Raw genomic sequence first — 21,582 nt, 5'->3', positions numbered from 1 at the left:
AAACCACAGTAGTCTGGCCAGGTGCTCGTCTCCTTTATTAATTCAGTCTTGAATAATACAACACTTCAGAATGATACTATAGTTTACTCTTACAGTTATAAGTACATCTGGCACCCTAGCGACACAAAGCAGGTAGATCTGAACACACAGACACGCTCACACTCACTCTCACACACATTCAGGAGCAGCAGAGACAAACAAGTGCATCATGAGGGGAAGAACAGGAGAGATGGATGCTGGGAATGTGACCGACGCTGCTCAATCGATATTCATCTCTCAGAAACTCTACCGTTCTCTTACTCCAATAAAACAATGAAATGAGCCGGACGTGGACATCCCAATGTTAACATTTCAAAAAATATATAGCACATTGGTCGCCTCGTCCCAAATCAAACGGTGTCATGGACAAGTGCAACACAGAATGTAACATCATTAGGAGTGTGAACACAAAAGCACATGACAGACTAACACTACAAATAAAAGAGAGTTACACGCTCGTTTCAGGAAGCTGCTGTTTGTTCGAGGGCAAAGGTGTTTGCTCGGGACTCACGACCCGTCTGTGCTTCACGGGCATGCAGACAGACAGCTCTGGATAAATGTGTGTGAGATTATGGTTGAGACTGAAAAGGAAATGAAAGCAGTGAGAATAAACGTCTAAGTGATGGTGGTCCACTGGCCTGTGGGAGGAGCCAGGCACGTGTGATGAAGATGACGACATCAGGTCACCGGTCTGAAAGCCTGCGGGAGTCGGGAGGGAAGGGAGTGATGTATGAACAGCAGAGGAGTGCGTCACGGTCCCGTCCAGCTTACTGCACTGGGACGACGCGCATGGTGTTGGTGTAACCGGATCCTGGACGCCAGCCGGTCAGGACGATCACCACATCACCGGGCTTGAAGAATCCACGAGCCTTACCTGAAAGAGAGAGACAGAGACAGAGAGCGAGAGAGAAGAGGGTTGGATGTGAACGACTGTGATCATATCATGAGGCTTAGTTCACACTGACAGCCCATGTCTACGCATTTTTATCCATCAATATTACAATAAAACAAACCTCTCAAACTGGGGAATAAAGATGATTTAGTTTCTGATTTGAGAGAAATTTGAGTGTGATTATATGAAATCAAATGTATACAGAAGCTGATTCACATTGATGATGAATAAGACGAGCTCCAAGCTTTTGGAGACCTTTAAGTTGATATTTAAATTGTTACATAATATTAAATAAAAATATTAAAATTAAATACATTTGATTATTAAAATTAATGAATTTTAGGTCTCTTTAGTCAGTGTATTCAGTTTCCCCCCATTTTATTTTTTTGTATTATTTTCAATATTTTTAAAAGTCTTAAACGTTATTCTGAAGTACATTGAGCTGCATTTTATGTATGAAAGGTATTATATAAATAAAGTATCATTATTATCATTTTTGAAATGTCATGTTATACAGATAAAAAAATTATTATTATAGAAATGCTATAGTTTCTGGAGTGTGATTCTTATTTACAGCTTTTTTCACAGTTTGTGCATAATCTTTTGAATATCTTGAAGTCTTTCTTGAAGAAATTTTGGTAACACTTTACAATAAGCATTGAAGCATTAACAATAACTAACATTGAGCAATGCATTTCCAAAAGTATTTCTTATCCTTGTTAGCTTTAGTGTATGAAAATACAACTGGTCATTGTTCATGTTCTACGCATTATTAAAATCAAAAGTTAGTCAGTTTTAATGTATTAGTAAATGTAGAAATTAACATCAAGTCGGATTTAGTCGGATGAGCTGATTTTCAAACATGAGGCGCTGTGAGATGTCCAGTTTTTCCTCTCTAACCATTTGGCAGTGTATGATGCATAGGTGTTTTAAAATGAGTGTATTCCAGTCTTTAGTTTTTTGTGTAATCATCACAAGCGCCTCTGTGTCTTACCAACATCCATGGCAAAATTGACCCTCAGGTCCACATCCTCGGCCCACACGTCGTTGGAAGTCTTGTTGTAGAGCACGGGGAAGATGCCGCGGAACAGATGAGCCTGTCGGGCCGTCTGCTCGTTACGGGTCACGGCGATGATTGGGGCACGCGGGCGGTACCGGGAGATCAGATGAGCGGACCTGGACAACCAGACAACAGTGTGTGAATGAAAATGTTCTTCTGAGGAGTTCTCTGTGAGACTACTAAAAGATAACACGGTCAGGGAAATCAGAGTTTACCTACACCACAAACCCACCCACACTAACACAAACAGAGCTGACCCAGAGACAATGACAGGATGCTAAAACTAACACCCTATTCCATTCTTTTCTGCTTGCACTGTCCAAACACTCACTCATAGATCTCACTCAAAGCCATTCAGGGAAACAAGAGTCAGTGAAAGATTATAAACTGAATTATAACTAAGAATATTGAAATTATTCTGTATCACCATGCTGCTCTTAGTGAACATATAAATACACATACATGACGTTGTATTTACTTGTTTAGAAGGGACGCATTAAACTGATCAAAAGTGACCGTAAAACATTTGTTATGTCTTAAGGCCCGTTCACACCAAGCACGATAACTATAAAGATAACGCTATAAAGATATAGTTCTAAAAATCGTTGTCAATATTAAAGAATAGCAGAGTCCACAGCACAGCTATAATGATAAAGGCACAGAGAAACGATATCATTGGAATCACTTTCAGAACGATTTTTTCCAGCTGATGAACGATAAAAACCATTGACAGCCAATTAGAATCCATCCTGCTATAATGAGCAGGAGAATTTAAAGCGATAGACACGCGTGCGCTTAGAATAGACAAATGATATCGTCCGCTGGTGTGAACGGGGCTTTATAATTTCTATTTCAAATAAATGCTGTTCTTTGAACTTTGTTCATCTGTGAATCCTGAAAAATAAAATGCATCACGCTTTCCACAAAAATATTGTGCAGCACAACTGTTTTCAACATTGATAATCAGAAATGTTTCTTGAGCAGCAAATCAGTATATTAGAATGATTTCTGAAGATCATGTGACACTGAAGACTGGAGCAATGATGCTGAAAATTCAGCTACGCATCACAGAAATAAAATTAAATTTTTAACAGATATTCACATAGAGAACAGATAATTAAACTAATAATATTTCACTCTTTTTACTGTATTTTTGATCAAATAAATGCAGCTTTGGTGAGCAGAAAAGATCCCCAAACTTTTCAATGGCCTTTTTTCTTACCTGTCCCACGCTGAACTCTCACCCCTCAAGCCCCTCCCCTCTTACCTGCCAGTCTTTGTGAGCACAATAAGGGCGCTGGCGCAGCATTTGAAGGAGGACTCGACTGCGCCCACAGCTACAGCATCTGAAGGGTCGCGGGTCAGATGGGTGGAGCGCCGCAGCTCCTCAAACAGCTGCCTGTGGAACGTGGCTGCCTCTGCCTCACGAGCGATCTGACAGCGCCGCCGGTGGAGGGAGGGGGAGGGAGGGGTTACACACAATCATACGGTCAATCACTCAGACCGAGAGAAACACAGAGAGAGACACGTGCACAGGAATGCTTACGCTAGTCCTGTACTGTTCCAAAGCTTTCAAACAGTCACTCATTTATGATTTAAATAAATAATAAATTAATTTATTATATAGTGCTGGGCAACGATTAATCACATCCAAAATAAAAGTTCTCTTTTATATATGTGTGTATATTTATGTATATATAAAAGACACCGTATATATTTTAAAAATATTTACACCTTCAACATTTCAGTTTATTCACTATAGTTTAGAAAATGGTAATAAAATATGGCAAGAACTCAGAGTTAAACTGTGTCAGAACAAATTCATCTTCTTGATAACATCAGATAACTTTGATAGAAAGGTATGTAATGAATTGGGTTGAATAGCTGTCAGCTGTTAAATTTAAGAACACAATTAGATAAAACCAATTTAGCTCAACTAATTACCAAGCAATGCTTCATTTTGTTCAGTCTGTGTGTAAAAAGATCACATTAGCAACTAAAGAAAAAACACTTGAGCAAAACATGCTCAGCTCAAAGTGTCTGAATAAATACATTTTACTGGTAGTTCACTGTATGAAGAATTTTTGGGTGTAATGTCATGGTTTACTTTATTTTGCTCTCCTCACTTACATAGATGAACTATAGTGTCCTACTAGTAAAATAAATATATCAAATTATATCTGGTGTCTGATTTTTGGGTTGACTTTATAAATAAATTTAATATACACATTTTTTCTTAAATATATACATGCATGTGTGTGTATTTATATATACACAGTACACACACATATATTATGTACACAAAAACTTTCATTTTGGATGCGATTAATTGTTGCCCAGCTCTATTATTATAATAATCCATTAGTTTTTGGTGTTTAATGATTAAATAAAACAGATTATTATTTTTTTTTTACTGCAAAATAGGAATGCACTGCGATTTGAAAATATAAAGGGAATTTTTAGTATTACAGATGGACATCCATTAACATTCAGCATGTGCCACGTGTCTCTCTCGTTTCTCTCTCTCTTCCAGTCCTCTCCTGTCCCTGCTCTTCCTACTCCCTGACTGTGACGGATCTGGTTTTCCACATCATCTCCATGCCACCTGCCTACCTGCCGGACCCAGTGAGGACTATAAACGCAGAGGCCAGGATTTTAAAGGAGGCCTCCACAGCGCCAATGGCGATGGCCTCGGCGGGGTCAGTGGAAGGGGGCAAACAGCGACGCAGGTCCTCAAACACCTGCCGGTGGAACATGGCCGCCTCTGCCTCGCGAGCGATCTGATGCAGCCGGCACATGATACGACAGGAGGAACACAGCAGAGAGAGACAGAGAGGAAAGACACACACACACACACACACATGAGACAAGAAGGGGTGATGAACAGATCGAGTGTGAATCAAGAGTGAGAAGAAAGAGATGACAGGAAAAGAGAGAAAAAAAAAAAGAAACAAGGAAAGGAAACAAAAGGAGGAAATTAGTGCAGGTGTTAGTTCAGAGGAAAAGGTTGGTAAAAAAAAAACAAAATGAATATTAAAACACATTCAGACTCTCACAGTAAATCATTAATGCAAATGAATATTAATTACACCTAACCCACCACCATTAGATCATGGATATTATTTTAAATATGGACATAAATAAAACAGTGACCAGTAAAGTGTAAGACTAATTTGTGATGATATCAGTGTTAAAGAAACCCATATCATGCAAAAGCAAGTTAAAAGTTGTCAAAAACAAGCCCAGAAGGAGTGAAAGAAGAAGAAAGGTTGAGCACATCAAGACAGGGAATAAAAGATCAAGCATGCTGGTTTTCAGAAAGCTTTGAGCTCACTCAAAATGAACAAACCAGCTTTGAGAAAATGTTTGTTAAAGGCAAGGGATTTAATCTGCTGGTGAATATTTCCAAGTTCAGGAGCATCTCAGCAAACACGTGACTCAAACATGCCAACCTTGAGCATAATGCAGAGCACATGGATAGATTTAACAAGCTCATCAAGAACAGGCAGACAGAAAAAAACGTTGTCTTCAAATTAAGACGGCTAAAATGTTAAAATAAACCGTAAGCTTCAGCTGTTGTCTGTAACTGACCCTGACAACTCAGACAAACAAAACCAGCTAGTGAAGGCAAAACACATGCGTATGAGAGAATGAAAGTCATGAAGTATGCTGCGGCATTAAAGAATTATTACGGGTTAAACAAAACATACAGTGGGGTCCTAAATCTGAGAGTACACTGAAAATTTGGGACTTGAGTAGAATTTAAACCTAAAACCTATGGGTGGATAAAATAACTTAAAAAAAACCTAAAATAACTAATGTTACAAAATACAAATAATATTTTTAAACGCAAGTAAATGAGTGACATATGCTTTATACAGACAAGACATTCAGGTTCTACACAAACACTTTCAAATTCATGATAATTTAACATTTTACTATGATATCGGCTGATTATATAATTTGGAAAGTTAGAAAAAAGCAAAAATGGTCTCTAGACTTTTAGACCCCGTTGTATAAACAACTTTTTTACTGAAATGTAAGTGGTTTAACTAAAAGACAAGCGTCACATTTCTGCTTTTAACCCTTAAAAAAAAAAAAAAAACGACAAGATTCTTGGGGCACCTGACACGCCTGTACTTTTCTTTGTTTTTTCAGACCTATTCTAGCAGTCAGCATTAAGTGCCATATATCATTATAAACAAGAGATTTCTAGCTAATTTCAGTCTAGCTAATTTAAAGTCCCAATTTTCCCTTTGTTTTCTCTAAGAATTAATGAATTTCCAGTCTTCAGTGAAAAACAGGTATATTTACTTTACTAACAATATAGATGTGTCCAAAAACATTTAGGGAGTAAAGAAATTAATGTTTTATAATAACAAAATATACAGAGTGCAACAGAAAAAAATAGTGCAGATGATGTATCATTTACATAGATCACATAGCGACGTGAATACCTAAATTCCAGTAATAACGTACGCTACGGAGCCTCTGAATATCCAAACGAGACTAAAAGCGGGGAATATATCTGCTTTCCGACACTTTTTAAAGCATTCAGATAGGATTAGCGGTTCAAAAGTTATTAAACATTTAAGAACAATTGTTATTTTTAGCTGCGGGTGGCTGTCTCGGTCTTTGAGGGTTAAATGTCCCACAGACCTCCACTGCAAGTGCATTACTGTACATACAATTTGTTTTTTTTTTATTTTTACAAAGATGCTGTCCATCCTTAAAGTTGTATTTAACCCATAAAATTCCTTTTAGTATTTTTAAAAGATGAGTAAGTTGTGAGTGAAAACATGAGGAATGTGTGAGTCGGGTAGTAGAACGTTTAGCTGTGTAAGTGTTAAAGTGTGGGTCAGTAGGGGGCGCTCTCACCATGTGCTGGGTGCGTACGGCCTCCAGAGGATAGTCTCCCTTTGCGGTCTCTCCACTCAGCATGATGCAGTCGGCTCCATCCAGAACGGCGTTGGCCACGTCGCTGCCCTCGGCACGCGTGGGGCGAGGCTTCTTGATCATGCTCTCTAACATCTATAAACACGCAAGACTTGAGATACAGTGAGCCTGTTTCATAGATGCACTAGTTCTGGAAAACTGCTCCTTTACTTTCATTAGAGCAATTAAACTGCAAGTTAAATATTACAGAAGAGTATATTACAGACTTGCTTTCAGTTAAGATATATTTTCCGGAGAATGCATGCTAATGTGTGACTCTGGAGCACAAAAGCAGTCATAAGCAGCACAGGTATATTTGTAACAATTGCCAATAATACATTGTATGGGTCAAAATTATCCATTTTTCTTTTATGCCAAAAATCATTAGGATATTAAGTAAAGATCATGTTCCTAAAGATATTTTGTAAATTTCCTACCGTAAATCTCAAAACTTAATTTTTGATTAGTAATATGCATTGCTAAGAACTTAATTTGAACAACTTTAAAGGTGATTTTCTCAATATTTAGATTTTTTTGCACCCTCAGATTCCAGATTTTCAAATAGTTGTATTTCAGCCAAATATTGTCCGATCCTAATAAACCATACACCAATGGAAAGATTATTTAGTCAGCTTAATATTGATAGAGATTATATATAAATCTCAATTTTAAAAAATTGGTTTTGTGGTCCAGGGTCACATATGGGGTTGTTGCTTAGCTGACCTGTGTGGCACAGATGATTGGCTTTCCTGCTTTGTTGCAGCGACCAATCATCATCTTCTGGGCCAGAAACACCTTTTCTGTGGGGATTTCGATACCCAGGTCTCCTCGAGCGACCATGATGCCATCACTGGCCTCCATGATCTCATCAAATCTGGTAAATAAAAGGAGATGCATTCAAACCTAAATCATTTTTACACATCTATTAGTGCATATTGAGTTTGGGGGTCGGTACACCTGGAGAAACCGGTGTAATCCGCTCACCTGCGCACACCCTCGTGGTTCTCCAGCTTGCTGATGATCTTGATGTTCTTGCCCTTCTCTCCCAGCACTTTACGCACCTCGTGCACATCAGACGCCTTACGGATGAAGGAGGCAAAGATCATGTCGACTCCCATCGCCACGCCAAACTGCAGGTCCTTAATGTCTTTCTCTGACACGGCAGGCAGGTCGACTGCGGCACCCGGCAGATTGACACCCTTCTTACTGCCCAGAGTTCCTCCATTCTCAATTTCACACACCAGATAGTCAGAGCCTGAGAAAGAGACAGATATTATTCATCAAGCAGAAAAAGATGATTCTACCCATTACACAGTGTCCACACTAGAACCAAACAGCGCTGTGTCACGTTCACTAAACCACTGTCTAATGACTTACTAATTCAACTCAAGACTATTGAGACTAACTCACTTTTACTGAATTTCAGCAGTAAAAAAAATAAAATAAAAATTACTTTAAATCGCATGGATTCTGCAGGTTTTGTGAAAGTAAATTTAAGACCGTTTAAGACCAAATGAATTTAAGGAATAATTGGAAGTAGACTCTGATCAAAACAAATTTTAAAAAGTAGTTTACGATTAAAACAAGAACAAATATTTGCCAATATGGTAAGGAAGAAAAAAAAAAACAAAACACCAATAACATTTGTTCTCGTTTTGTGCATAAATACTAGTGCTGTTAAACGATTAAGTCGCAATTAAAATCGCAACCAAAATAAAATATTGTTTATATAATGTGTGTGTTCTGTGTAGACTTATGTATATATAAATACACACACATAAATATAGACCTGTAAATATTTTCAAAATATATACTGTATATTCATATAATTTATATTATAAATACATTTTTAATATATAAATATAATTTTTCTAAAATATATACACATGCATGTGTGTGTATTCACATATACATAATAAATATACAGAACACACATATATTATGTAAACAAAAACTATCTGTGGAAGGGCGAATTAAGACTTTAAGGACCCTGCAGAAACCCTGTTATCAATTACTTTCATTACCATGGCAAATCCATCACTCACCGATCTCCTGGACCTGGAGAGAAATGAGTCCATCATCAATATAGACCTTGCTGCCCACTTCAACCACATTGGTGATGTTCTTGTAGTCCAGCCAGAGTGTTTCCTCATCGCAGTTCTCCATGAAAGAATCGTCTAAGGTCACTTTGATCTTATTTCCCTTCTTCAGCTCGACCTCAGCCGTGCCGCTCTGGAAAGGACACACAGATGAATACAAACATCACTAATAATCCATGCACTAACAACAGACAATTCAGCAGTGTATAATGATCTTGCACCAGTGGATCAGTCTTTGAACTGAAATGAGTAGCTCACCCCTTTAATGAGTCCGGTTCGGATTTCTGGTCCCTTGGTGTCCAGAGCGATGCCCACTGGCCTGTACTGGATGCTGCCCGGCTCAAAGCTGGCACAAGCTTCACGTACATTTTTAATAGTTTCACCATGATACTGACAGACAGAAGAAATAAGATATTAATAAAGCAAAGAAAGACGTCACTCCAAACACATCATAACTGGAGATGTTTGTGTAACAGCTGATGTTAGACAAGTGCACCTCAATGTCTCATGGCAGTACAATTATTATCTTACAGCACAGGTTACGTCATTCTTATTCTCTCTTTGAACACGCTCAATCACACGCGGCTAAGCAATGGTCAAGGTGTGCATCTAGACTATTGAAACTAGGTTACTCTCTTCCGCACACGACACACACACTCGAGCACAAATGAGTAGACACTAAGGTGCACGCAGTGTGTGATATGACAGGACACAAAGTTCATCTGTTAGAGTTTGATCTACTGACCATGCAGAAGAAGTCTGCTGTAATAAACCATGTTAGACGAGTACCTTTGGTCCATGACGTTAGCGCCGTCACACAGCTGTAATACTAAATCACAATCTAGTTGCTTTCGTTTCAGTAGCTCTACATTCAAGGTCACTCTGTTGGACAAATCCACAGGCCTGTGTTTGTTTAAGAGAGTTATATGGCAGAATTTGTTTAACCCTTGATAAGAGAAGTCACATAAGGGTCAGCCTTCAGGTACGAATGAATGTATGAGGGACAAAATGTCTCAAACTGACAGCGGTGATTGTTAATTGTCGTCTTCCTTTCCCGGTATTAAATAAACATGCTCACAAACATTTTTCCATTTAACCTTTTATCTGCAGTTTTTGGAATGAATTTTGGGATGATTCTGCCCTAAATTAACCTTTCTGCTCCTAACAGGTTAGGCTGCAAACAGGAAGAACGGGATCAGATTGCTTACACTTGAATAAATACAAAGAATGAATTCTATTCATAACACACTTCTGTCTATCATTCAGAAATCTGAGAAAGTTGCAGCTCATGTCGTGAACCTGCGGAACTGCAAATGATGTTCACTGCGATTACGATGCTTAACTCATAACCAGTGGCTCCTGTATGAACTACTAGTGTGCTAAAAAACCTCCACCCATTATGCTGTTGAGACATGATAAGCTCTCTGAAGGGAAGGAACAGATAAACTATTTATAATAGCCTCACTGTAGATTAGGTTACACTCTCTCTCTCGGTGGACTTTGACCCTGATTGAATACTTTAACTGTTCTTTCAGCCCACAAACCTGAAGCTGAGAGCCTCAGAGACATTCAGATGGACAGTTTTAGCATCATTTCTGGTAGAGAATGACATGTGGCATCCATTAACTGCATAACTAATGCTGGATAGATATGAGGATTAGAGAGAGAAAGAGAGAAAAAGGACAAAGACAAGCACGAAAGACTATAAATCAAAGTATGTACCTCGTGTGAGCCGTGAGAGAAGTTGAGGCGAGCGATGTTCATGCCAGACTTGATCATCTCCTTCAGTATTTCCACAGAGCGAGAGGCCGGTCCTGCAGTCACATGACACAATGTACCATTCACTTACTGCTAATCCTGAATTAAGACTATTTAAATTTATTGAGTGTTTTCTCAACATACTGCGTCTGTTGCTACATGAAAACAATTCAGCAAAAATACAGAACAATGGCAGACAGGGAGAGTCTGGGAAACCTGTCTCAGCTAAAACAAAAAAGCACTTAGACAGGACCTGGAGTAATTAAACACCTAAATGACATGTAATCCACCAGAGAATTTACTGAACTGTGATCACAGAAGCTAATGCGTTATATGTATTATAAAGCGGTTTGAAAGTGTGGCAGTAACAGCTTGTGTGGCCTGCTGTGTGTACACATGTCCGAGCATCCACTGTAGGGATGGGTGATATGGGCTTAAAAATATATATATAAAAAAAAAAAAAAAAAAATCACAATCATTTCTGGTATTTATTGCGATAACAATATCAATGATGATAATTCAGGGAATCCTGTTTCTTTAGAGAAAAGTATCATCTTTACTCTTTTTACCCAAAATAGGGTGTTGTGAGCATTACTGAATACATTCATACTGGAAGCCGGAGGGCGTCCTTGCGCAGAAACTACACTGACCATGCTCCAGGAAATCCCTAATATGGACAAAGGTATCCAGTTATCGCTGTAGCTGAATAAAACACAGATAGAGAAATTTTAACTGAGGAAACGTGAAGACAATAAACATATTGTGACAATATATGTTTTATCTGTGTTCTTCAAGCAGTCTTGGGTATTTTTATAAGGATAAAGATGGAAAAAAACGGAAGTTTTGTATCAGACTAGTCTAAAAGCTAGATTGTAGCGGGTTGTAGTGTATGACATGATTGACATTTGCTGGCTTTGGCTAGCCTCCAAGCTAACGCATACGTGCCTGTATTGAATATGATTACGCATCGCTCCAGTAGAGTTATTAAAAGCCAATTTGACATTACACAGTTTACTCAAAACTTTTCCGTTTCCTTCTAATTCAAAATAATCCCACACCTTGCTGGTCTTTCGGGTGGTCATTTTGAGCTCACCGCAACTCCACTGACATGAAGAAAATGCATGCGAGGTAGAAGCGTAGTTTCCGCCCAGATACGCTTTTAAAAATTTAAATATTTTGATATTTATTATTTTTTCAAAAGTTTTATTTTAGCTTGTTGTTAAAATGTTTTAAATGTAACGTTAAAATTATGGTAATTTTTCTCTCTCTCGTGACTATAGATTTCAGTGTCGACTAGCAGGAGCTGTACCGTTTAGTCGACTAGACCCACACATCCTTAATGCTAAACGACATGAGTTTTATCACTGTATATCATACTATAAAATAGTATGATTTCTGCCTCATTCTGTGATATGAAACCACGTCTGATCACAGAATGTTATTTCAAAACACTTGACTTATGTTATGAAGTTCATTTGGAGAAAAAGCATGTCAATAAATGATATCTTTGTTGGACAACAGGTTTCAAAACAGACTCATACGCATGCAAAACAAATCGCACACGTGCTACTGTAGTACATTTAAACAAGGCTCAGACTGATTTTTTGTCGCACTGTAACGTCCTGACCAAACCAGTTCCAGATTATAGGAGCAGCTCCTCGTTTAGCAATGTTGTACTCCTCAATTTCACGTCCGCCTTCCGGCATGTCGCTCCGCACGGTTGCACACAAAAATGTGTCAACAACTAGACTTTATCATTATTATGGTGCTGAGAATTTTTACTGGTATATCACAAACGATAAGATATCGCCCATCCCTAATCCACTGACCGATGGTGCAGATGATTCCAGTGTTACGAGCGATGGTGGGCTCAGAGTCGATGTCCAGCAGACACAGGTGCTCCAGGAAGGTGTCGGCCATGGCAGCGTTGAGCTGCTGTGTCTGGATGAAGGCAGAGCCCATATCCTGAGGTTTAGCGTGGGGCATCGTGGAAGAGACGGGTAATATCCTACAGAGAAAGAGAGAGAGAGACCAATGAAATGACATCCATTTGATCAACTGACCAATCAGATGTCTAAAGTGTCTACATGTTTAAAGACTCAGGGCCCGGTTGCATGAAAGCCCTTAAGCTAAGAAATCCCTTAGTTATAAGGTTAAGGGAACCCTTAGTGAAACTTGGGTTGCAAGAAAAATCCTAAGGGTCAACTTAAAGGAACCTTAAGGCTGTCATTAAATATTCCCCTTAATTATCTAAGTGTTCCCTTAAGTGTTGCTACAAAGTCCTTAGTAACTATTTTACCTTGATAAATTTAAGGGACCAAAACAGCTCCCTTAAATCATCTTAATCTCAGTATTTTTAAGATTTTTAAGCTCAAATGTAAGACTTAAGACATTTTTTAAGACCTGCACAAACAAAATATCATATAAGCATAGTAGGGCAATGACTATGGTAACATATTAAACTGTAAAATGACTGTAAAATGCATGACTTACAGGTTTTCACAAAACAATTTTTTTTTATAAATTTAAGAAAATGGATGAGTTGTATCAATTATTATATTAACTTAAACAATTATAATTAATCAATTATTAGCCTACATTAATTAAATAACAATATAAATGTAATGTATGCCTTAACTGTTTAATTTTTTATAATGCATTATCTTCTTGTCGATCCACCTGTTCACATTTACAACTCTGTGTGTTTGCAGCATCAAAACATGGGTTAATTTTCACATTTATTAACATTTCCGTCATTGTTCAGCAGGAGGCGCTTTCACTTTAGAAACAAAGCGGTTTCCTCGGTAACGACTGTATACAAAACAGCGCAGAAACGGGCAGCGCTCGTTTATTTGTTCGTTTTAGTTGGTTAGGTTTATATTTCGTTATGTTCTGTTTATTGTCAGAGATATACATATCTATACAGTTTATTTTGAGATGTAGTAACTATAGCAACCGCGGCGCCCATTGCCGTATGTTGCCAGGAACTATCGCTAAACGCTTAGGTAAGTGTGACAGTTAAGACGATTGTTGCAACGCTCTTAAAGAAATCCCTTGCTTCATGGAATTTTTTCCCTTCAGGAATACTCCAAAGTCAAATTACTTAAGGACTTTCATGCAACCGGGCCCAGAGCCTCATTCTTTTAATTGACAGAGAGACAACAAATGACTGAAAACCAGAGTATATATTTAAGGTTAACACAGGAGACTGTAGTGATTAACCCTGATTTAAACTCAACAGCATAAACAGTGACAGGTTCTCTGCAAGGAGCCTAAAGCCATAAATGTCAAACATTTTGCTGAGAATTTAGGTCACATAAATTGAGCTAAAGAGCTATCCGCACGCCAGCTCCTCTGAACATGTCAGTGTGTGTGTGTGTGTGTGTGTGTGTGTGTGTGTGTGTGGTAAAGGTGTGGCGAAAAGGAATGTTTCCTTTTACGTGTTATGCAACAGACCCCAGCACTTAGAAAAATGAAAACATTAACAAGCAAATATAAAACCTTCTCTTAGGTGTTTCTCAATATCACCACAATCCCATGATCAAAGCAGACTGCAAGGGTAGAGCATGACCTTCACATTAGCAACATTTGGGTGCTGCGTTTTAGTGGTTTAGGCTTTGGTTTACGGCTGGCAACGAGAGGGTTTCAAGTTTGTTGATGTGAAAGCTGTTTTCTGAACTCACACGTGCGCGAGTGTACTGTATCAGAGTCTGAAATCAAATTGCATTTCATGCAGACTCTATGGTTCACTATTTACTACAAAACCATCTAACCGAACTGGGTGTTCTTACCTAGCTAGTGGTAAATAGCTGTTGTTAATACTCAATGGTAGTATTTGCAAAAAATACAATGTGAAGAGATAAAAATTGAGTCAATCAAGCCTTCTTTGAACCTACAGTAGATGAGACAAACTGAACATTCATTACAGGAAAACATCTCTATAGCTACAAGACGTGTTAAGGCAATGCTGAGTAAAGATCAAACGCATAGAACAGTAAATCAATAAATCTCATACAAACACTTGTATATTAGGAATGTGACCGTACACTGACATGTCTTTATGGTCAGTGAAGTCATACAGCACTAATCAAACACACACACACACACACACACACACACACACACACACACACGAGTGTTTGAGCTGACCTGGATTGTGTCTCTTAAGGCAGACGTTACTAAAGCTCAATATAAAACAGAGATAATCCACCTAACGCTGCCTGAAGCGCAGGAAAGTCAATGTGATATCCAGCCAATTACAGCTCTAATGGCACATGCGAATCAAAATCAGGATCACGTCAGACTGAGCTGTGAATTATAGCTTCAACATCAAATCAGATGCGTTCAATTTGTGCAAACAGTCAGCTATCTGCATGAAATATTCTTACTGGAAAGTGAAATCAGTCACATGACCACAGTATGGCAGAAGGATGGGTTTGTCAAGGATTTCACTGCGGTCGCTAACCTAATAAAACAACACTGCACTGATGCCATGGTGGGCTGTCGTACGTGAGGAGATTCACATCACAGCGAACACTCTCTCTCTCTCTCTCTCTCACACACACACACACACACACACTCTTCCTCACGTAGTCATGTGATGACTAAGACAGGCAGGGTGGAAAATCCAGGCCCTCGTGCAGTGAGCCACACGCACTCATAGTGAAAGGAGGGGCAATTCCTTTTCCTGTTACTACAGGAAATGATGCAAACTGTGGTTTGAGTAACTAATGAGATGGTAATGCTACTTAGGTTACATAAAAGCAGCATGGCAAACACGCCAGTTGTCAGTCCTGCTATTGATTGCTTTATGCTATGTGCCTCAGAACGGACAGCACCTGATGCTAACAAGGACACTGAAGGTCAATGTTAGCAGTGAATGTCACCAGAAGATCTTGTTATTATAGGCCTGTTTTATAACCACATACCCTGCTTTATCTTCGTAAATCTCAGCTATGAAAACAAAGCTTTGACCTCAGAGCCCAATGAACAGGAAGAATTTCACCTTCAAAACAAACTACATTTACAAAAGAAAAATGAGGCTTAAGGAGGCATGCTATAATAAAATGATGAATAAAAATACAAGAGGGTCGCATTGAAAAGGGTCCCAAACATGCAGAGATCTTTGTAGATCAGAACTAGGGCTGGACGATATGGCCAAAATTGATATCACAATATATTTCTTAATTTCAGCCGATACGATATAATTCCGATATCAATATGAACACTATTAAAAAACCCTCATAAAAACTGCCAAGAATGGCCACAACAGATGTCTGTACCTACAAACTTATGAAAAATGAATTTGCCAAATCTATGAACACCTATAAAACTATATAATATTTTAAGCACAAATAAATTAATGTTCACCTTTTATTTGTATTTAGCCTTCACACAAACAAGAAATGTGAAATCACTGTCAAATAAACATCTCAGACTCACCTTATTAATATTAATATCTTTAACTTCAAACTATAGGCTAACATACACTACCAGTCAAAGGCTTTTGAACAGTAAGATTTCAGTTTTTTAAAGAATTCTCTTCTGCTCACCAAGCCTGCATTTATTTGATCCAAAATACAGCAAAAACAGTAACATTTTGAAATATTTACCATTTAAAATAACTGTTTTCTATTTGAAAATATTTTAAAATGCAAGTTACTCCTGTGATTTCAAAGCTGAATTTTTAGCATAATTTCTCCAGTCACATGATCCTTCAGAAATCATTCTAATATTCTGATTTGCTGCTCAAAAAACATTTATTATTATTATTATTATTGTTGAAAACAGTGGAGTAGAATCTGTTTCTCTGCCAGTAGGAGGCGCTCTGAGAGCGGCAGAACTAGCGGTTTCCACGGTAACGGCTGTAATCTAAGCAGCTCAGCTAGTGAACCCTACTTTATCAGATAAAATGAAAATGCCATCAAAACTATTCTGAAGACAGCATGTTCCCTTCAGAGATGCATTCATATAAAATCACCCGCTTTTTGAAATGTGCAGTGCTTGTGTTTATTCAACGAAGTCAAATGCCACAAATAAATCAATGTATGGGAAACAATGGTAATGTATATCGAAATATCGGAAATGCATTTAAAAATCATATCACCGTTATTGAAAAAAATTATATCGCGATACATATTGATATTGAATTATTGTCCAGCCCTAATCAGAACTATCTTGAAACCATACAGCAACGCCCTGGCAACCGCCCATAACACCCTAACATCACAGGTCAAGTTAAGTCAATCTAGTCATTAAGCCATGACATAAGGAAAACTGTTTCCAGGTCAAAGTCTCTACTCATTTCAGTTGAAAATACCATCTCAATTCATATTACACATCGCACATTTAACTAGGGCTGTGCAAATAATCAAATGCGATAATCATGCGCATCCCATCAGTAAAGCCGGTTCCGTGATTAGCAGTAAATCTTCATCACGTGCTTTTAGATGAAGCAGCATTTACTACACAGAGCCATAGTTCACTAACAAGCTACGCAATATCGCATTCATTATCGGCGATGTATCGCCTGCGATTATAAACGCGACACTGCGTTAAATGTTACACTCTCACTCAAAGGATGGACGGCCTGACAGGATTGTTACTATAAGGTGGATCACATTTAACGTGTATAGTAAAAAGACAAACTCACCGTGTCTATCTAGTCAAGAAGAAGATGTATACACATTTCAATTTTAACAGGCAACTATTTTTACAGCTGCATTATTATTCCAGCCACAATTAATCACAACAATGCATTTACAATTACAAGTGATATATATATATATATAAAAATCGTCAGTTTGTTGTTTTACACACATGCACACTAGGGGTGGGAATCGCAGGGTACCTCACGATACGATATAATCACGATAGATGGCTCACGATAACACTAATATCACCGTACAGCGATTATCGATATATTTCTAGAAAATCCTATAATGATACATCACGATATCTAAACAAAATGCCTGTGAAAAGGCTAAGTGCAAGTTCTCTTACTTTATTCAAGTCCAAACTGTTAGAAAACGGCAAAAAAAGTTATGTAAAATCAATTTTAACATTTCGAGTAGGCTAAATTAATAATTTGATTCTTGGACTTATTAAAAGCTTACACATCTCTTTTTCTCTGTCGTGAGATGCAAGAAATCTTTAGACGCACCATAACAACAAAAGACAATACTTTGAACCTTTTCTGATAAGTAGTGTGCGCTTCAAATGAGGGCATTTTTGACGATCGTTTCTGTCCAGTCCTCTCATTTTATCGCGTTTAACCACAGCTGTCGTCGGTTTTGTCTGGCAGTGGCAGCAGGTATGCAATCAAGTGGCTGAGGCTGTATTACGTCTGAGGCTGTATTACGTCGATTCTGGCACCCAACATCACAACAAGATGATATTTTAAGCTGCTTATGTAGCAGAATCTGCGCTGGTTTGAATGGGCCACCTTCAGTTTTCTCTTTGTTTTGCCTCCAGCTAGCGCTGTGACGTAATTGTAATGTCGGCTGAGCCTAGTTACCTGTGGTTGGCCTGGCTGTGCGTCACTCAGAAAACAACAGACCAATCAGAAGAGAGCCTCATGAATATTAATTAGACATGCAAAAATCTACCTGTTCTTAGCAGAGCTCCTGAGAGAGGAGGCTAGTGTGACCGACCCTTAAGTCCTAAATCTAGATCTCCACAGCTGTGTCGGGTCATATCTGTGGTCTAGTGTTCGTTTGACCTCTGAGCTGATGCTGATGCTGTCTAACTTTAGAGCATGTCTATTAATCTGCTGCAATCCTGCATCTAAACACACACACAGTCAATCACAATGATCTGAAATAGCTTTGACACAAATAATGCAGACCTACAACAACTGGTTTAGTAACTATAAGCGTCCTTTGGGCCTAACAAAGCAGCAGCCCTAAACCCACCTGTAGGCCCTTCGGCTCTGGGAAATAAGGCACCGTGTATCAGTTAGAGCCCTGCGGAGGAGTGCCAGTGTGCGTGACCTTCTCGCCCCAATCACAGCGCTGCAGACACAGACGCTGGCCAGAATGAAGCCGCATACATCGTGCTGCCGAGGAGTCTGAGCACTAAATCCTCTTCCCTTCAGAGAGGATAAAACACGCAAGTCACACGCACGCTTACTGTCCTGCACGAGCAGGACTCTAATAAGACTCCAGGCCCACATTAGCCCCTAAACACGCTGGTTTAGTTGTGGACCGGAAACTCCAGGCAGTAAACAGTACCGTTTACTGTAGATCACATTACAATGCTGGGCTAAAATAGGAACGGGACGCCATAAGGAGCACTAGACTATCTGGGATTGTACCAGTATGAAATGCATCAGGCTCGCAGTGGCATGGCAGGACTCATATCTACTGCAGCTAAACGGGTGTTATTCACTGCAGCAAAAAGCTACTGAGGTGAGTCTGTTCTCTTTACTCTGTGATTCAGAACAATGACTAATATCTGTGCACTGGGCCGTCCCTGGTGAGGTCTATGGAAAGGCCGGTTTGTGTCACTGCAGAGCTGTGGGTGTCTGTTTCATTGGTCTCTTCTGCTGGTTTAGAAGAAGCTTTTGTCATTCTGGCATAACTCAACAGGATGTTACAGAAAATATTCCCATATTGCATCGACACACACTCACTCCAGAACTGAAAACTGCCTCCCTGAAAGAGTGTGACGGTTTGATTAAGTAGATGTTGAAATGTCTACAAAGTGCCAACAGTGTTTGTATTAAACCTAATTTGTTGTCTGTTAATGCACATGTGAATTCAAGCTATGCATATACAGCAGGGCTAAGCACAAATCATAATTTATACATGTGCTCCATTTCAATTCGATTCCCAGGATGTTTGAAATTTGAAATGACAGGAAGAACAGTAATTTACTAAATAGCATTTAGTGAAGTACTCTTTCACCCTGGATCATAAATTCAATTTAATATAGAAAATGTAATGAAAAATGCACATTTCTGTAGGTTCTGTATTCTATCATTTCTGGAAAAATGGCTAATATGTTGTATGATATAATTTACAAATAATATTAAACTTATGATGCTGGCTTGGCAAACTGCTGGATTTAGTTCCATTTTAACTCTAGCTCCCTAAATTCACACTCAAATTTCTATTTAGCTTACTGCCCCAATTGAAATTCAGGAATCGAACTGTGACAAATTTACTTTAAGTGCTTCTGAACTGGCAATGAGGTGTCTTTACACAGACTATTTAATGCTGCTCAGAGTTGACAAATGCATTTATAAAGCAAATTTCAACTGTTCCACTGTGGGGACAGAATTGGAACTTTTTCTTAATTAGGCCTTTTTTTCTTGCGATTTTGAGTTTATTTTTCACAATTCTGTCTTTTTTTCCCTTTCAAATCTCAGAATTTCAAGATATAGGTCACAATTGCGACAAAAAAAGTCAGAATTGTGAGATTGCAATAACCTATTTTATTTTGTGGCAGAAACTAAATTGAAGCTGCATTATGTCTGAATTTTGAGCAACCTTAATTCAGCTGCGTAGAGACGCCTTTGGAAACTTAAAAAGTTATCCATTTATTTCTGAATGACGCACAGGCTTGGGTACACCCCAATGCAGCTGACATCAACCTAGAACAGACTGAGAAGCAGACTTAAAATCTGACAACGCATAAAGTGTCAAGGTATGTGATTGCAAGAAACACACAAAACAGTCCAATTCCTCCCTCGCAGAAACATGATGCAGCAACATAATTAGCACCCATCAATGAAGTGAGCGCCCACACGAGGAGAGCCAGAGACTGCGTTTCAGATGCCCGCAGGGCAGAGATTCTGAGCCAGTACCATTCATTCATTCCTGGGCTGGACCTAATAAAGAGTAATCTCTTAATGCAGTGCACTCCTTGATAATGAAAATAGCAAGGCGTGCATCAACGCTAACAAACTGAGCGTTTAGAGCCTCTCTGAAGATCAAACATCACCATCCTCATCTTCATCATCTGCATTCACACAGGTGTCTGCTGAGGAAAATGTGGCGGATGCGCTGCGGGTCACGTCCCGCCTCTGCGTCACATTCTCCGCCAGCGCAGACGCCTGCGCGAGGGCGCGCACGTAAGCCTCTAATTCGAATTAATTCAAAATGAATGACGGTTATTGATAAACCGTCAACATTGAAATTACAGACGACGATGAATGTTAAAAGACGGTTAGTCAGCATAAAACAGCGGAAAACGCAGCGAAATCTACGATTAGAGACGGTAAGTGTGGTGGAAACGAAGTGAAAACGAACTTTTGCGAAATTAAATACAAAAATACCACAAAAACAGTTAAAAATCCTTAGCAGGATGAGGAAATACTGACTGAAAATAACCAAACCTGCGCTATTTTACGAGAGCAGCTGCTCTGAAAGAAGAAAACTTAGCTAAAACTGTACACATTAACGTTGCTAATGAAAAATATACCTATTACGATGTTGATTTTTGTAAGTGCTGCTCTGAAGATACTCACCTGCGTTTGCTGATAGTCGGCCGAGACTGATGCGCTCCGGATCGCGAGCTCAAGGTGATCTGCCAAACCTACCGGGAACTACTTCCGTCAAAGTCACACGCGGATTGATTCTAATGACGTCAAACTATAAAAATGTCACTATAACTGCTTTTTCAGCAATATTTGATGACACCTTTCCCGAGAAAGATCTCTAAACGTTTCTTGGTGTTTCGTCAATCAAAGAAAAGTCTACAAAGCACTAAAGTCTTGATAAACAAAGCCAAGCTTCCTCGTGGGGGATTATGAAACGCGAAATGAGGGAAGTGGAATGATCCAATCAGAACTCGAG

The 21,582-nt window shown here is 38.8% G+C and overlaps 2 protein-coding genes across 12 annotated transcripts in view; one reads left to right on the top strand and one right to left on the bottom strand.

The window, feature by feature from the left end:
- Window positions 1-18: 18 nt before the first annotated feature.
- Window positions 19-21,402, bottom strand: pkma (pyruvate kinase M1/2a). 3 transcript variants are annotated; one of them, XM_058751997.1, is made up of 11 exons: window positions 21,255-21,402; window positions 12,613-12,791; window positions 10,748-10,839; window positions 9,284-9,415; window positions 8,972-9,158; window positions 7,911-8,181; window positions 7,650-7,800; window positions 6,870-7,022; window positions 4,605-4,771; window positions 1,926-2,107; window positions 19-913 (listed from the first exon to the last, which is right to left on the bottom strand). In XM_058751997.1, exons 2-11 carry the CDS (start codon window positions 12,767-12,769, stop codon window positions 807-809), a joined length of 1,599 nt encoding a protein of 532 aa, XP_058607980.1. In that variant the 5' UTR covers window positions 12,770-12,791; window positions 21,255-21,402; the 3' UTR covers window positions 19-806. The 3 variants fall into 3 exon arrangements, with proteins under 3 accessions (XP_058607980.1, XP_058607978.1, XP_058607979.1); XM_058751995.1 differs by lacking the exon at window positions 21,255-21,402 and adding an exon at window positions 18,697-18,971; XM_058751996.1 differs by lacking the exons at window positions 4,605-4,771; window positions 21,255-21,402 and adding exons at window positions 3,259-3,425; window positions 18,697-18,971.
- The window catches only part of LOC131524711 (protein mono-ADP-ribosyltransferase PARP6), a 34,210-nt gene continuing 31,634 nt past the window's right edge, over window positions 19,007-21,582 (top strand). For 2 of the 9 annotated variants that reach the window (XM_058751985.1, XM_058751984.1), the window contains exon 1: window positions 20,719-21,004. The gene's annotated coding sequence lies outside the window, so the exon portion shown is untranslated. Of the gene's footprint in view, window positions 19,192-20,345; window positions 20,432-20,714; window positions 21,005-21,582 lie in introns of those variants that run through there. The other 7 variants (XM_058751986.1, XM_058751989.1, XR_009267053.1 and 4 more) reach the window with 7 other exon arrangements.

The sequence above is a fragment of the Onychostoma macrolepis genome, chromosome 18 (genome assembly GCF_012432095.1).
Source record: "Onychostoma macrolepis isolate SWU-2019 chromosome 18, ASM1243209v1, whole genome shotgun sequence".
Lineage (NCBI taxonomy): Eukaryota > Metazoa > Chordata > Actinopteri > Cypriniformes > Cyprinidae > Onychostoma > Onychostoma macrolepis.
Note: the sequence above shows the minus strand (reverse complement) of the source record. Positions and strands in the feature narration are given on the sequence as shown.

Coding starts and splice junctions, on each gene's coding strand:
- pkma (XM_058751995.1), bottom strand. CDS start 18,956: ATGTGGGCCTGGAGTCTTATTAGAGTCCTGCTCGTGCAGGACAGTAAG. Junction 8,182..8,971: donor TCTCCAGGTCCAGGAGATCG/GTGAGTGATGGA, acceptor TCTCTTTCTCAG/GCTCTGACTATCTGGTGTGT. Junction 4,772..6,869: donor CCGTACGCACCCAGCACATG/GTGAGAGCGCCC, acceptor CGGCTGCATCAG/ATCGCTCGCGAGGCAGAGGC.